The sequence below is a fragment of the Rhynchophorus ferrugineus genome, unplaced genomic scaffold (assembly GCF_030347505.1).
Source record: "Rhynchophorus ferrugineus isolate W39M unplaced genomic scaffold, kcgeb_rfMv2 rfM4, whole genome shotgun sequence".
NCBI lineage: Eukaryota > Metazoa > Arthropoda > Insecta > Coleoptera > Curculionidae > Rhynchophorus > Rhynchophorus ferrugineus.
Window position 1 is genome coordinate 46,987,721 of NW_027472583.1, and position 18,757 is coordinate 47,006,477.

General features: G+C 32.1%; 2 protein-coding genes across 3 annotated transcripts in view; one reads left to right on the top strand and one right to left on the bottom strand.

The window, feature by feature from the left end:
- LOC143196535 (nucleolar protein 4) overlaps window positions 1-18,757 on the bottom strand; it is a 121,639-nt gene that overhangs the window by 44,900 nt on the left and 57,982 nt on the right. The gene's annotated exons all lie outside the window — the stretch shown is intronic.
- On the top strand, window positions 3,150-18,359 carry LOC143195731 (uncharacterized). Its single transcript, XM_076403165.1, has 3 exons — window positions 3,150-3,809; window positions 4,094-4,589; window positions 18,106-18,359. The coding sequence occupies exons 1-3, from the start codon at window positions 3,309-3,311 to the stop codon at window positions 18,357-18,359; spliced, it is 1,251 nt and encodes a 416-aa protein (XP_076259280.1). The 5' UTR covers window positions 3,150-3,308.

An 18,757-nucleotide genomic window follows, 5' to 3' on the forward strand; every position in this document is an offset into this window, starting at 1 on the left:
GATTATTGAGAATACAAAAATTATATACCATTTATTAATACTATCAATTGCTGAGGAAATAAAATACGGCTACATAAAAACAAGAGGTGAATAAACAACGTGAAATAAAGTACGCCACAACAATTGTATTCTGAAATTTATTTGTCCTTTGTGTTCACTAATGTGCCAAAATTGAAACCATTTCAAACCATGATAATGCATTGTTCCATCCAGTAATGATGTTTATGTAACTCAATATTTAGGTGAAAACAAAATCACAGTTAAAAACGTGCTTCTTATTTATTAGAAAATGTGTTACGAGGATTCTTATTTATATTTCTGGACTGATATTAAAAATTATCGACGATACATATTGATTATATTGTTGTTCAAAATAATTTTAAGGAAAAAAATAATTATATGGGTGCCAAACCAGGGCTGTACGGCTAAGCGCCCATAAATTCGATATTTAGGAGAATAAAATCCGTTGTATTGTTTGAGCCATTGCATTGCATTCTTTTGCCACTTTTCGAATTCTCCAAAGACATCTGGCAATAAATCGTCATATATCGTTCAAAACTGGACGTTCTAAACTGCTCTTAAACCACCATCACTAAATGACAAGTAACTCCGAAGAATCAGGCAAGTACTTTCTTACGATGCGCTTCTTCCGCGAACACATTTTGTTCGTTTTGGTTCGTCTTGGAAGGCCCATATGTCGATTTCTATTTTGTTTCAGGTTGATAGACTGATTTCCTTCGTTCGTCACATGTATTAACTTCATACGAAGCTTTTGATACATCTTGAATATATCTTTGTAACATTTATTTTGATCCAAGACAAAGAAATCATTTTCACGGTCATACTATGCCCCAATAGTCTATCACGATATTGCTTTATAACAACGTACAGCGTCGATGTAAAATGGAATTGTATCGGTAATCAAAAAGGTTTCCATTGAAAACCTCAGGTGATACCTGGCAAGACTTGAACTATAAATAGCAAGTCGTATACTTTTCGAGCTCAAAAAATGTTAGCAAGGGAAAACGTTCTAATCAGAAAGAGACCTCAAAATGAACACTCTGAAAACTTATATCAATTTTTATTTTCTCTTTTACTATTAGTAATATAATACAATTACTTTTTCTTATCTTACTTTAATATAATGAATTTTTTATGATAATCTTGGAAAGTATAACTAACTTATATATCAGATAGAAAAATACGTTATGCTATTTTATTATATTTGCAGTTTACCCCCAGTACATCACTATTCAAGATTTCAAATTTATTTAAATTTCTTGCTTTATTATTTTGTAGAAGCATAGAGAGCATCTATTAAGATTAAAAGCAAAATAGTTTTTCTATCAAGCTTTGAATAAACAATTACAAAATTATATAAAATTATGTAATCGACTAGGTTTATCTTAAAACCCAATTTCCTCTTGTGTTGCATCGCGATTTCCAATTAGTTAACTGTTTCACCTTGACGATATTACTGATAAAGCTCTTTCCAACAATAAAATGTCTTCGACTATTAGACATAATGCATATTAAACATATTCTACTACTGCCGATGGATATGCAATCAATTTAAATGACATATTAAGAAAATTAGCTATTCATTGAGTTGCTGCGTAGTGTACAATAACTATGGTGTATTACTGAAATCAAAATATAGTAAGGCTTTTAAAGTAAAATCCTGCTTATTTTATCAAATAACAATTAAGTAATAGCTCTTGGATACAAATCATTTAGTTATCATTCAAAATCAAAAGAGAATCATGCGAAATGAAATGAATGAAACTGAATAACACGAATTAGGGTGTTATGGAATGATAAGATTTTAGTGAAAATCAATGTTTTATATGAAGGGTCACTGTTATGATAAAAACAAATAAGCTACAGCTAGTTGAGACTTCATAATAGAGACACCTCAATTTTTATTTATTACTATTTTTTCATCATAATAGTAAATTTACTTTAGTTACTTAAACTAGAGTATGCACTAGGTGAAAATTCGGGTATTACAAAAATATTGGTCATAAATTCTTCACAATTCTGTAGGCGCTAATAAACATAAGGTCAAAGTGTCTGAATATAAACTAGTTTAACATCAATACTTAATCGACAATAAACTCTCTTTGTGTAATTTCAGGATCACTAGCTTCCACTTTCTCACTGAAGAGATAAAACCAAAGAGCCAAAAAATATTAAATGTAAAGAAGCTGTTAAACAAAATTGTACGATTAATTACCAATGCTTATCACTACGTATCCAATGAAGAAATGCACAATGACTTGGAAATTAAATATATTTACAAAATTATCCAAGATTTGTACTTAAAACATGAAATAAGGTTATTAGATCACAGCAACGTGGAAACAGTACAACTACTGATTATGCACGAAAAATTAGAAGATTGAAGCAATTTAAATACACTACATAGTGTATAAGTGTTAGTCTTAAAATAATCAAATATAGAATAGGAAAATACAAATATTTCTTAGGTATTAGTGTCTAGATATAATCAGCAAATTTTAAACCAAAGCAAAACGTCCGTTTAGAAGAATATAGACACAACATTTTTGCAATTGGAATTGCAATTCTAATTGTAAGCGTCTATAGACAATAGAGTAAAATCATTAAAAAAAATAATTCAAAAAGTTAAATAGGCTGTGTAAAACGCACTCTCCCAGTCAGTAAGCTTAATGCTGAAGAACACGCGTTGTCACAATAGCATTCGATCAGCCGCAATAGCAATCTTATATATAAAAATGAATCGCAAAATATGTTCCTAAGCGCATAACTCAACAACGCCTGGACCAATTTGGCCAAATCTTTTTTTAAAATGTTCGTTGAAGTTCAGGGATGGTTTTTACGGCGAGAAAAATTAGAATTATTGCTGGAAAAACCCTAAAAATAGCCCTTTTTGTTTGAATTTGTTTCGTGTATCAGTTGACAATTCATCTGTCATCTGTCAAAAGTCATCTGTAACAGACAACTTTTTTTTTTTAAATTTGATATGACTTGAACTCAAATCCTTTTAATCCGTACGAATTGTTTTATTAATTTAAAATTTTTTATTTGTTTAAAATTTAATTCAAATTTTAAATAAATAAAACAATTCGTACGGCTTAAAAGGATTTGAGTTCAAGTCATATCAAATTTAAAAAAAAAGTTGTCTGTTACAGATGACTTTTGACAGATGACAGATGAATTGTCAAGTGATACACGAAACAAATTCGTATATCGTGTTTTGTGCAGAGTGTTTAGTTAGTTAGTGTTTGTTTAGTTCGTGATTAGTGAAAAAATAATTTATATTTGATATGCCTCCTATAAGACGAAGCAATTTAGGTAGAAGAACCAGAAATGCTATAAACCAAACTAATTACCGATCTAATCGTACTGCACAAGAACGTGACGACGGAAATGAACGTGAAAGAATTCGGATATCACAAACGCGTGAAGCGCGAGCGCGACATTCAACTAATAATCGCGCAAGTTTGAATCCAGCTGCTTTCAGTTACGATGTGTCAATTGACTACAGTAACTACCAATGTGTTGTTATTGGTTCTATGAACTTGGTTTGCTCACACTGTAAGGCATTAAAATACAAAAACGAAGCCAATGGATTGTGTTGCGCAAATGGTAAAGTGAAATTGATACAATTGGATCCACCACCAGAACCATTGTACTCATTGGTTTCAGGAATAGGAACAGATTCTATACACTTTTTGACACATATTCAACAATATAACAATTGCTTTCAAATGACTTCATTTGGGGCAACAAATGCAGTTCGGGAAAATTTTATGCCAACTTTCAAGGTATGTATTATAGCAGTTACTCATAATTATTTTAGCGAACAAAATTTTCTGTCACCAAAGTTAAGATGTGTTACTAATCTTCAATTTCTTAATCATTACGAAATATATCACTTAGTCATCATATTATATGGTGATTCAGTTTCAGTGACACTTTTATTATATTTTATATTTGATAGATATTAGTTAAAACTAAATATATACTTTTTAAGATCAAATATTATTTAAGTTTGATCATTGACAATCCATTAATTTATACCACACCATAATATTTTTTTTATTTACAGATACAAGGGCAAATATATCACAGAGCAGGTTCACTGTTACCAGTGTCAGATAGCGACAACAAATTCCTGCAAATTTATTTTATGGGCAATTCACCACAAGAAATTGATCTGCGTTGTGCACATAACAATTTAGTAAAAAGGTCTATTGTAGAACAATTACAAACTTTATTTCATCAACACAATCAATTGATTATATTGTTTAAAACTGCCCTGGATCTGATGCCATCCGATAATCACAAAATTGTAATCAGAGCTGATAAAACACCTGCAGGTCAACATACAAGACGTTTTAATGCACCAACTATTGATGAAGTTGCTATCGTTGTAGTTGGAGAAAACTTGGAATCCCGTGATATTGTTTTACATCGTCGGAATGATCAATTACAACGTATAAAGGAAACACACCGCTCATATGATGCACTGCAATATCCCATTATATTTTGGCAAGGTGAAGATGGCTACGATTTATCAATAAAAATGATAAATCCCATTACAGGTAACTAAAATATTAGTTTAGCTATGGCGATAATATCTCAGTCACTATATTATGTATTTTAATTTTATATTTGAATGTTATTAAAACAAAATCTGTTTACAGGTTCTGAAACCAACAAAAAAGTCAGTTCAATGAACAATTATTCATACCGCCTAATGATTCGGGAAAATGCAGATAATCACATATTGAAATGTCGGCGATTATATCACAAATATGTTGATGACATGTATGTTAAAATTGAAACGGAGAGATTAACATTCATCAGGTTGAATCAAACCAAACTCCGATCTGAAGAGTATATTCACCTTCGAGATGCGATTAATACTGATGGAAATGCACAGAATGTCGGTCGGATGACTATTCTTCCAGCAACATACATCGGAAGCCCTCGGCATATGCACGAATATGCTCAAGATGCCATGTCGTATGTTCGTCATTATGGTACAGCAGATTTGTTCATCACATTTACATGCAATCCGCAATGGATAGAAATTAAGCAGGAGTTATTACCTGGGAAATCATCCATTGATCGTCATGATATTACAGCCAGAGTTTTTAGACAAAAGTTGAAATCTTTAATGAATTTCATCGTAAAACATAATGTGTTTGGTGAGACACGCTGCTGGATGTATTCTGTGGAGTGGCAGAAACGAGGATTGCCACATGCACACATTTTGATTTGGTTGGTTGAAAAGATAAGGCCAAATGAAGTTGATGCAGTGATATCAGCTGAAATCCCTAATGTACAAGTAGATCCTGGATTGCATGAGGTAGTTATCAAAAACATGATACATGGTCCCTGTGGAACTCTTAATCAAAATTCACCGTGTATGATGGATGGTAAATGTTCAAAACGATATCCACGGACATTAATATCGGAAACAATTACTGGTAATGACGGTTATCCATTGTATCGTCGCAGATCGACAGCAGACAATGGAAAATCAACAATTGTCAAATTAAATTAACAAGATATTGAAATAGATAATCGTTGGATTGTTCCATATTCACCCATTTTATCAAAGACATTCAAAGCACACATCAACGTTGAATCTTGCCATTCAGTGAAATCGATTAAATACATTTGCAAATATGTAACCAAAGGGAGTGATATGGCTGTGATTGGAATTGGTGCAGAGAATTCTAATGATGAAGTTACCCAATACCAAATGGGCCGCTATGTCAGTAGTAATGAAGCAGTTTGGCGAATATTTTCTTTTCCTATTCATGAGAGACACCCTTCTGTTGTTCACTTAGCTGTGCATTTAGAAAATGGACAAAGAGTGTATTTTACAGCACAGAACGCAGTACAAAGAGCTGCTCAGCCACCATCTACTACATTAACCAGTTTTTTTGAGACATGCCAAAACGATGATTTCGCACAAACATTGCTATATTCTGAAATGCCAAAATATTATACCTGGAATCAATCCTCAAGGAGATTTATACGACGGAAACAAGGAAAACCAGTTCCAGGATATACAGATGTATATTCCACCGATGCGATTGGCCGGATTTATTCAGTACATCCAAGCAATGATGAATGTTTTTATTTACGACTGCTATTAGTCAATGTACGTGGCCCAACATCATTCCAACAGTTACGAACTGTTGATGGTGAATTGTGTGGATCCTACAGAGAAGCCTGTCAACGTTTGCAATTGCTTGAAAATGACGCTCATTGGGATCAAACTCTCAATGATGCTGTAATATCATCACACACTCATCAAATACGAACATTGTTTTCTATAATCATATCTACATGCTTCCCATCAAACCCAATTGATTTGTGGATGAAGTACAAAGATTATATGTGTGATGATATTTTGTATCAAATACGGAATAGAATGGGAAATCCAAATATACAAATCAGTGAAGAAATTTACAATGAAGCATTGATTTCAATTGAGGACATGTGCTTGATAATGTCAAACAAACTATTAATTCAATTAGGCCTGACCGCGCCCAATCGTCCAATGCATGACGCTTTTAACCAAGAGTTGCATCGAGAAAGACTGTATGATCTCAACGCTTTGAAAGAATAAATTCAAACAAATCTTCCACTGTTAAATGAACAACAGAAGTATGTATTTGAAACTCTTATGAAAGTAACAAATGATGAAACTGGAGGGATTTATTTCTTAGATGCACCTGGTGGTACAGGAAAAACTTTTTTTATTTCATTAATATTAGCAACAATTCGCTCACAAAATAAAATTGCACTTGCACTCGCTTCGTCGGGAATCGCAGCAACTTTGCTTGAAGGTGGTCGAACAGCCCATTCAGCACTAAAATTGCCATTAAATATGCAAAGCAATGAAACTCCAACCTGCAACGTTTCGAAGAACTCTGCAATGGCAAAGGTTTTGCAGCAATGTAAATTGATTGTTTGGGATGAATGCACGATGGCACATAAAAAATCTTTGGAGGCTTTAGACAGAACCTTAAAAGATCTACGTAGCAATAATAACCGATTTGGTGGTGCAATGATTTTATTAGCAGGAGATTTTCGTCAAACATTGCCAGTGATTCCACGATCAACGCCAGCTGATGAACTCAATGCATGTCTAAAGTCCTCCAATTTGTGGAAACATGTTAAAGTACTTCATTTAAGCAAGAATATGCGTGTCGAGTTGCAAAATGACCAATCTGGAAACATATTCTCTAAACAACTCATTGACATTGGTAATGGCAAATTTCCTATAGACATGTTGACGGCTTGCTTTTGCTATGACTATAAACAAGTCCCAGGGGCAATCATTAAGTGTTTGTGGTATTAATCTAAAAAACCCATGTTTCTCACATGGTCAATTGTATGTTGCCTGTTCCCGTGTTGGAAAACCATCAGATTTGTTTATCTATGCGCCAGGTAATCAAACAAAAAACATCGTATACCACAAAGCAATATAATGATAATAATAATAATAATTATGATTCACATGATTAACAATAAAGCGATTACTTACTTTTCAATTCTTATATATGTTTTATTTAATTATTTTTTATTCACAACGCCCTATCACCAGGGTGATGGTTCTGTTCAGGAGAATTTTTTAAAATACGTAGGCACAAAAACTGCCACATTACAAATCTTTTTGACAGGACGAAGTCTGTCGGGTCAGCTAGTTTTGGATATATTGAACAGGAACAATAATATAATAAATAACAATAATAAACAATATTCGTCCTGATTCCTAATCCTGATTTATTAATATATTATTACTAGACTTTACCGACTAACTTATAGTCTATTCAAAGTTGTTTTAGTAATGCATCGTGGATATTTGTGACGTCGAAACATTACAATGTTGCCGCATCAACTCTGAGTTTTATGGCTTTGACATTCAAGAAAATTTTAATCTAGAAAAAATAATTCAACAAAATTTTTATCAAATGTAATTTATTTTAACATTATAGTATATCTGAAAACTACAGTTAATTATGTAGCCACAACAATTTACAGATTATAATCGGTCGGTATAATTAATAGGTAAGAGTTAAAACATTATTTTTGATAAATTTTAAATCGTTCGGTAACATATGATATCATTTCGTTTGAAAATGCCGAAAACAATAGATAGCCAGGGTCACAAATTGATTGCGGCTTTAATAAAATATTTCGGAAAGGAACGAGATAACGGAGGCCCCTCTCTTGCCTATAATTTTCGTTAGAGAGATAATTATTGATGATATTAATATAGGTCCCTACAATTTTATTGAAATTTTTTTAGCGGGTTGCTGCCACACTAAATATTAGTGTGAGTACTGTGAATAACATCGCTTACAAAATGAAGTATACATATAAAGTAGGTGACGAATCTTGACCACCTTGATATTGGCTTTATTCGAAACCAAATATACGAAAGTTATAAGAACAGTAACTACATAAACTTTTATTAATATAAACATAATTTAATAAAATTATTTTATAGAATATTGTCTGTCTGGAAAGTATATATAAAAGAGTTAGGGACATGCAGCTTTCTGAGAGATGTAAGATATCCATTCATACACTCCTACATGGCATAGGGTTTAAATGGTGTAAAGATAACCCTCGGAGAAGAATTTAATTTTAAAGGCATAAAATAAGACCAAGGAAGATAAACTATTTAAATTTGTTTATCTTGATTAAACTTGAATATTTCAAAATGGTGCATTGTGACATTCTTGGCAAAGCAGTAGAAAAAAGTGTAAAGACAACAAAACTGATAGACAAAGGTAAAAGTTACAATAGCATTCGAATAGGTTTCGTTGGTCATTATATTCATTAACTCTCAATGAGACTCTCGAATTAAAGTAAAATACATTTCCTACTACATAAAAAAAACGCGCATAGAAACCCTACCTCATGAGTGTTCTGGAAAAGAGTTGAATGTAAACAAAGCAAATCTAACCTAAAAATATTATACCTGTGTTGTTAATTATAGTTTTAATTCCTTCGATATTATATGTATTAGGTGTACTATAATTTTAAAATAACTTATATTTGATAACATTTTTGTTCAATTACTTTATTTAGAGTTGAATTTACTTTTATGTCAAAGCCAAACTGAACTAAACCTCAGGGTTGATGCGGCAACATTGCAATGTTTCGACGTCACAAATATCGATGACGCATTACAAAAAAAACTTTGTATAGACTATATAATTTGTCTCTATAGTAAGAACCGGGGGAAGAACCCACTGGCCCTTACTTAATCTGTAATAAAATAAAAGTTAATACCATTTTTCAGTGTTTTTATTATTTAATGCAATTCATTACACAACTACACAAGATCACACAATTTGGCCCCCTTGAGTCTGCGTCCTAATTCAATGTAGTCCATAAATTGCAGCATTTCGGTGTTTACATGGCAGCAATTATTCGGTGTAAGTAATTATTCTCGTAGAATTTAGATGCGTTCACAATTCACACAATATTTCTCAGGACTTTATTCTGAAATTATCCATCCACGCAGTTTGCTGGATGTTTACAACAAGTTTTCTACTTCTAACTTTAATTGTTAAGTTGTCTCAATTGGCATATTCTGGTGAATTTGAGTTTTGCAAATCCTTGCCAGTCTATTCACGTATTTGTAAGTGTCACATTTAGTTTTTTTATTTTTTGTTTATCATTAGTGTTATAATAATTATGAATGATCTACACTTACGAAAAATGTGGTCATAACAACGTCTCGTATAAATGATATACCGTAAATTATTTGTTATATATTTCTGAGGGGAGGCTTTTTGATCAGAACTTTGAGAGAAATAAGAGTGAAATTTAGAAAGGGAAAGAACTAGTGCTGAAGGGTTCACCTATGCAACAATCCAGACTACACATCGCCAACTCAGCATAGAAATTTTGGAATTCGTGAAATATTTTAAATCATAGCAAACATTTTCCTCATCTGAACCGAATTTAGATTATCTATTCTGCTCCTAAAGATACATTTGAGTAAAACAATAATTTCAACTGATAAGGATGCAAAAAAATCTTTAATCAAAGTATAAAAATAGTTCTCTGTGTTTAAAATCCATAATCCATAGCGATATTTCATAACTTTTTTTAAACCTACGAATATTATAGCTGACGAATTTGCGTCATCTACAGCACCATAAATACCTCAAAAATAATTCTCAATCTTAATATATTAGAGTAAAATAAAATATTATCGCTTACTGGCATCACACCTGTTAATGTTACAGTTTGAATTAATAAGCATTTTTATTCTTAATTAAAATATGTCGTGTAATTCTTTTACAGTAAAACATGTCATTTTGTAACAATAAATGTATTCCAATATAAATTCACATTAATTTATGATTTATTATATTACTAAATGATTAAGCAGATGAATAATTTCAACCTCAACAAGGTTATAGAGGCATTTTTATTCACTATGCATTTTACAATGTTGTCCATATATTATTGAAACTTAAGCTAAAATATAATTTCACTTAGTTTAAATAATCAAAAGAAGTTTATCAGATATCATAGCGCTTACCATAACATCATCATACTAAAATATTACAGTATTAGTAAGAATAGAATACTAGTGATTGCCCAGGGTCCACAAATTGATTGCGGCTTTAATAAAATATTTCGAAAAGGAACGAGATAATAGCCCCTCTTTTGCCTATAATTTTCGTTAAAGAGGTAATTATTGATGATATTAAATAATATAAGCCGCTACAATTTTATTGAAAATGTTTTAAGCGGGTTGCTTCCGCACTAAATATTAGTGCGGGTACTGTGAATAACATTACTTACAAAATGAAGTCTACATACAAAGTAGGTTCCGAATCTTGACCATCTTGATATTGGCTCTATTCGAAACCAAATATACGAAAGGTATAAGAACAGTAAGTACATAAACTTTTATTAATATAAACATAATTTAATAAAACTATATTATAGAATATTGTCTGTCAATTCATTACACAACTACACAAGATCACACAATTTGGTTCCCTTGAGTCTGCGTCCTAATTCAATGTAGTCCATAAATTGCAGCACTGTGTTTACACGGCAGCAATTATTCGGTTTAATTATTCACGTAGTATTTGGATGCGTTCACCATTCACACAATACTTCTCAGGATTTTATTCTGAAATTATCTATCCAAGCAGTTTGCTGGATGTTTACAACAATTTTTCTACTTCTAACTTTAATTGTTAAGTTGTCTTAATTGGCATATTCTGGTGAATTTGAGTTTTACAAATCCTTGCCAGTCTATTCACGTATTTGTTAGTGTCACATTTAGTTTTTTTATTTTTTGTTCACTTATTTATCATTAGAGTTATAATAATTATGAATGATTTACACTTACGAAAAATGTGGTCATAACAACGTCGCGTATAAATGATATACCGTAAATTATTTGTTATATATTTCTGAGAGGACGCTTTTTGATCAGAACTTTGAGAGAAATAAGAGTGAAATTTAGAAGGGGAAAGAACTAGTGCTGAAGGGTTCACCTTCCATACAACAATCCAGACTACACATCGCCTACTCAGCATAGAAACTTTTGGAACTCGTGAAATATTTTAAATTATAGCAAACATTTTCCTAATCTGAATCGAATTTAGATTATCTGTTCTGTTCCTAAAGAAGCTTTTGTGTAAAACAATAATTTCAACCGATAAGGATGCAAAAAAATCTTTAATCAAAGTATAAAAATAGTTCTGTGTGTTTAAAATCCATAATCCATAGCAATATTTCATAACTTTTTTTAAACCAACGAATATTATAGCTGACGAATTTGCGTCATCTACAGCACCATAAATACTTCAAAAATAATTCTCAATCTAAACATATTAGAGTAAAATAAAATATTATACGCTTACTGGCATCACACCTGTTAATGTTACAATTTGAATTAATAAGCATCTTTATTCTTAATTAAAATATGTCGTGTAAGTCTTTTACAATAAAACATGTCATACTGTATCAATAAATGTATTCCAATATAAACTCACATTAATTTATGATTTATTATATACTCCATGCATATGTATTTTTATTCACTATCACATTTTACAATTTTGTCAATATATTATTGAAACTTAAGCTAAAATATAATTTCACTTAGTTTAAATAATCAAAAGAAATTTATCATATATCATAGCGCTTACCATAACATCATAATACTAAATATTACAATATTAGTAAAAATATAATACTAGTAATTAACCAGAGGTCGAGGACTAGAGAGAAAAATTAGACCAATTGAATTAATTTCATTCTAGAAGCAATAGTGATATTAACGTTATTGAAAAATTTAAACAAAACTCTTATTTTTATTTATTTTTTAAGTCTTTGTTACTTGTATTTAGGCTAATAATGTTTTCTGTGTAAACTCTTTCCTAAATTACTAAAAACGCTTGACAATTATATTATAAAATATAAAATATGTTTAATTTAGATGATTTAATTAATTAAATAATTACTTAATTAATTAATTACTTAAAAATTTCATGTTTTAAATATGTTATTTAATATAAATCATAAAAAATGTATTTAACGGAAATAACAAATAATTATTTTTTTAATGGAAACCTATTCTGGACTAAAAGAATTCGCGACTAAAACCTTTTGACATTATCGGTTAAAATTCAGGTCAGAATTCCCTAAATGGGAAATAATTATCTCAAAAAATATATTTTATAAGCTCAGACTCTTAATTTCAAAAGTATTCCATTGCTTTGTTTGATCATAGAACACAGAATATATCCAAAATATTATGTCGCATATAAAGATGTTCCAAATTTCTTACTTTTTGTTAAATATTTACATTACCTACAACTAAGGAAAACAAAATATTTAAATATAAAATATATTTTTGTGTTATAGAGATGTCTAATGGTATATTTTGAACCAATAGTATAACTTTTCCAACAAAATAGTCAAAGCTTTGATATGTTATATTAAATTTTATTATATTATAAGTATATCTGAAACAATTACTAACATCCGATATCCTGAAGAAATCTTTAAAAAATGGCAGGAAAACATTAAAAGCACCCTAAATATTTATTCTTTTTGAAATTCATATTATGTATTATTTAACTATTAGCTTTCTGCACTTCTTCATATAAACTTTAACTATATTAAATTCACACTCTTTATATTCAATACTCTCAAAAATGGATCCGAAGTTTTCGCTTCGCACATTAACATATATCAAATGTCTGCATCTACTTTGATCAACTGTATCAATAGATACGTATAATACCATAACGATAGTAAAAATGGGAAACATGAATACAAACAACTGTTATACTTCATAACATAGTTAATATCGGTGGTTTTAACATTCTAATATAAAAAATATAGTTTTTTAGTTAGTATTATTGAGTTAATTAACATTACGCGAGATGGCAAAGATTCAAAGTTCACGGTTTCATTGAGTGCCAGCTAAAAAGAGAATACTGCGGGAGTGGACCGACGATGGATATGGGATCCACTACGATAATCCCAAACGCTCAAAAAGTTAGGACATTGACACTGAAGCGGAATGTTAATGGTCATGAAGTCTTGTTCTGCATATGGTGGCATCAGAAAGATGTAGAATATTGCGAACTGCATAAAATTAAACGAAACTGTTAGTACAGATATTTACCAAAATCAATTAAATAAATTGAACGACGTTTTGTTGCAAAAAAGACAAGCAACAGCAAATAACAGAGCCAAATTATCTTCTACCATGACAACGCTCGGTCATATGTTACAAGATATGTGAATGACACAATATTGCAGATCGAATGAGAAGACGACAGTAAAAGGAACCTGGCGAGCGTACAGATTGATCAGAACTACTCATATGTATTCATTATCCCCAGCATAACAAAATCACATAGTTGACTTTCTTAACACTCCGTTTCAAATAGATCTGCCACATGAGAAACTTACTGTCAAGGAAGTAAAACAAACAATAGTTAATGAAATCAGCGCTAAAAAGCTCCTGGTTTTGACTTAATTACTGGAAGAATCTTAAAAGAGCTCTCAAAAATGTACATCAAATTAATAACAATCATATTTAATGCTATGCTAAGACTTAATTACTTTCCTAGCACTTAAAACCAGAGAAAAACCAGCAGACGTCTCCTCTTATCGTCCTATAAGTGTCCTTACCTGTGATCTCTAAACTTTTTGAAAAACTATACAATAAGAAACTCAAAATAATGATAGAAGAGAGAATTATTATTCCAGACCATCATTTGGCTTCCGTAATAAACACTGAACCACAGAACAAATACATATATTAGTGAACAAAATTAATAAAATCTTAATAATAAAAAAATTTTGCTCTGCTATATTTCTCGGTATATCTGAAGCCTTCGACAAGGTTTGGCACGCTGGACTGCATGTTAAATTTAAAAAACTTTTGCCCCATACGTACTTTCAACTACTGAAATTATTATCCCACAGACAGGCACTTTATTGTGAAACAGAGTGTTGAATACACTGACCTACATCCGATATATTCGGGTGTTCCGCAGGACAGTGTTCTTGGCCCATTGTTATATCTGTTGTATACAGCTGACCTACCAACCGACTTCTAGAAACACTACTGTTGCAACATATGCTAACGATATGGCGGTTTTATCATCACACGAGGATCCAATATCAGCCACAAGAAACCTCCAACTTCATCTTAACAAAGTCGAATTATATTTGAAAACGTGTCGTATCAAAGCAAATGAGACAAAATCTACCCATATAACATTCAGCCTTTGTAGAAGAACCTGTCGCTCAGTAAAATTAAATAATTATGAACTCCCGCAAGCAGAGAGAGTGATGAACTCCCGCAAGAGAGATATAATAATCTCTAAAATAAGTTAGAATAGTCTTTAGAATAAGATGGGATAGACTTTAGAATAAGTTAGAAAAATATCTATAATAAGATTTAGATTATAATTAAGTTTCATTATAATTTTTCATCGAATATACGATCACTTACTGAAGTGATTCTCTACATGTCAGGATAGTTATATTGTATAACGAAAATCATATAATAATACTTATTGCCAACGGGCAGATAGTTGAAGTTCAAGAGATTAATAAAAAAATAAAAATATGCATTTATAGCAACTAGCTTGACAGATTTCACAGCCACGCGTTACTGTTTACGAGAGTTTTGGTTAGAAATACAATTTTATGTTAATTGTATACTTACTCAATGCTGAAGTAATATAATTAGGTATTATTTAATTTAAAAAAAATGGAACCAGATAATGCAAAAATAAGTGTATAAAGAATATAACACCAATATTATAGATTGCTATGAACAAAGGTATGGTTATGTTAAATAATATGAAAACAGAACTTGTTTGGACATTATAACAATTCAGTTGAAAAGTTCCCGGCCTAACACATAGATCGCGCCACTACAATTAAATCGATATGTTCTTTAGTTAGCCCTAACCCGCAAAAGAGACGTGTATAAATTAGACATTTAGGGTGAAGCAATTTTTGTTATTGTGAAAACAATGGATAAATAGGAATTTCGCGTGATGATAATATACTGGTTTTTGAAGGGAAAATACAATTGAAGCAAAAACTTGGCTTGATGCCGAGTTTCCGGACACTGCCCCAGGAAAATCAACCATCAAGGATTGGTATGCTATGTTTAGACGTGGTGAAATAAGCACCGAAGACGGTGAACGCAGCGGACGCCCGAAAGAGGTTGTTACCGACGAAACCATTAAACGAGTAAATTGAAATTGAATGAAATAGCAGATACAATAAAGATATCAACTGAACGTGTACATCATATCATTCATGAATATTTGGGTATAAGCTCTGTGCAAACATGGTGCCGCGCGAGTTCACTTTTGACCAAAAACAACGACGAGTTGATGATTCGGAGCAATGTTTGAAGATATCAATAGTAAAAAACCCGAGATTTTGAGCTAATATGTGACAATGGATGAAATATATCCCCACAATTTCACTCCAAAGTCCAGTTGACAGGCGTCCGAGTGGACTGCATACGATGAACCCAAGGCAAGGTTATGTCGTCTGTATTTTGAGATGCGCATAGAATAATTTTCATTGACTACCTTGAAAAAGGAAGGACCATCAACAGCGACTATTGCATAGCGTTAAATCGCCGAAAAACGGCCGCATTTGAAGAAAAAGAAAGTGCTGTTTTATTAAGACAATGCACCGTTTCACAAGTCAGTGAAAATGATGGCAAAAATCCATGAATTGGGCTTCAAATTACTTCCTAATCTACCGTATTCTCCAGATCTGGCTCCTAGCAACTATTTCCTGTTCTCAGATCTCAAAAGAAAGCTCGCTGGGAAGACATTTTCGTCGAATGAAGGGGTGATCGCCAAAACTGAGGCCTATTTTGAAACACAGGACAAATCGTACAACAAAAATGGTATCGAAACTTAGAGGGTCGCTATAATCAGTGCATCACCCTTTAAGGGAATTATGTTGAATAAGAAAAACTAATTTTGGCAAAAAAAATGTGTTTTACTATGGTAGGTCGGGGACTGTTCAATTGGCCTGTTAGTAAAGGTTAGAATGAAAAATTGTTATATTTGTATAAACATGAAGTTCTGATTCTCCAGCTCTGGCCAGTCTGTAATGCATGCCAGAGTCCTTTTACTGTCGTCTTTTCGAACATGTAGCCAGAAAGATGGGAAAATGTTGTAGAAAATGATGGAAAATATTTATGATTAAATTTGTTATAACAAGACAAAAGATATAATAGACATATAATATCAACACTTAATAGATTGCATAAGCGCCTGGTGCCATACATGATAATATAATGAAATCCCTCAAAATTATTTCAAAGTTATATTATTATATTATTGAAAATAATAATACAAACACTAGTTTGCTGTCTGTAATCAACAGACTTATTACATCTTTGATAATGAATATTAAATAGAGTTTTGTTTATTCTGATAGCTCTTTTAAGGCTTTGATATAGCTTTGTATTCTCTTCCACCGATACCTTAAAAAACGGATATTGTCCCATTTTACAAGTCGTCCATATTTGACCGAGCCGATTATGTGTAGCGTAGAGGTGCGTGCGTTTATATATACGTAGATATGTGTAGGTGTGTGTGTATGTGTGTGTGTGTGAACCGGTGATCGATTTCCATCAGTCGCCGTATACCGCGGTACATCCGGCTCAAAGGCCCCAGGGGAAGGCCGGAACATATTGCACGGTGCACTAGGACCGGTAAATTGACGTCATCGACCATAAACCCCATCAGGGCGACCGACTACGCGACAACCCCCGTCTAAACTCCTTTATACTCTTTTTATCACCACGAGACCGCGTCAGGAATATATAAAATACGGTAATAGCGCGTAAACCTCCGTGACAAGGGGATCTCGACTTTTAAATACTGTTAATCGGCAGACCAGGGCGATTTTTTTCTTTTCGCTTTTTCCCTCTGTTTATGAAAGGAGAAAGCGTGTTTATAATTAGCATTTTGTGTTTCAGGGACAATATTTGCAAATTATACTAAATAAAATTAAGACCTAATAACTAATCTAATATTGAGAACCTAATATAGCGTCAAACACTCGCATAACTATACTTTTAATTTCTATCATTTATATAGTGGTTTCCATAGGAATATTAGTTTCTATAATTAAAAAGTAGACACTCCAACAGGCAAAACATTTCTTATTATTCAAAATCAAGTAACATTAGTTTAAATTTCTAACTCGATAATATTTATATAGTTATAGTCAATCGAACCCAACATGAACAGCCTAAACTTGAAATAATAATAATCTTAATACAAATATCCAAATAAGATAGCCATAACTAACAATCATTGTTTTTAAAATCAATTCTTATCACAAAAATGTCTTAAAAGATGTATAAAATATGGTCAAGATTTACGAATAATTAAGAAAATTATATCCAACGGCTTGGCAAAGAGTCAGTATTATTTTCTAAATACTTAACAGATCATAATCTGAAACCAAACTAAGATAAAACACCCTGTATATGCGGTTTTTCGGGCTGTTTCAGTCCGGTTTGACAAATCCTAGCTACCCTTTCAAGACCCTCGTCTGCTCTTGGATCCTGTGCTGTCCGGTACACCCTCGATGACGTTAATAAGCGAATGCCCTTCGTCTCAGCGTCCCTTGCTCTTGCCCCGGCCGCCCCCGGCCATCCTCCCACACCCACAACCGATAGCTTTCGAAAACCAAAGACCCTACGTCGTCGACGACGACATTTGAAGCATCGTTTTCCCCCTCATCGATGCCATTCGCAACAATCAAATTTAAAAGTAATGGGATAGGCCAAATATGGGAATACCGAAATTGTTCTTTTAGCAATTAAATGTTTTCAGAAAGTACACTCGCATTAGTATTGTACTACATGGGAAGGACTATTTGCTAAATATAACAACAAAATAATAAACTGTTGACATACTATTTTTAGTATGAGTCATACTTTTGACACTCCTATATGATTTTTGAATAGTATTATACTATAAACAAAATACATTAAGACCTAGAATAGGAACTTAAATGGGCGCAATCGTAACCAAGTTCCAGCTGCGCTTTTCAGACGCCAGAGGGCTGAGAATATAAAAGCAAGAGCAACTGACTGATTTGTTCATGTTCTTTGGTCTGAAATGTTATAGGGCATAGGATTTATGGTAAAAATGACTTGTTTAAATGAAAAAACAGATAT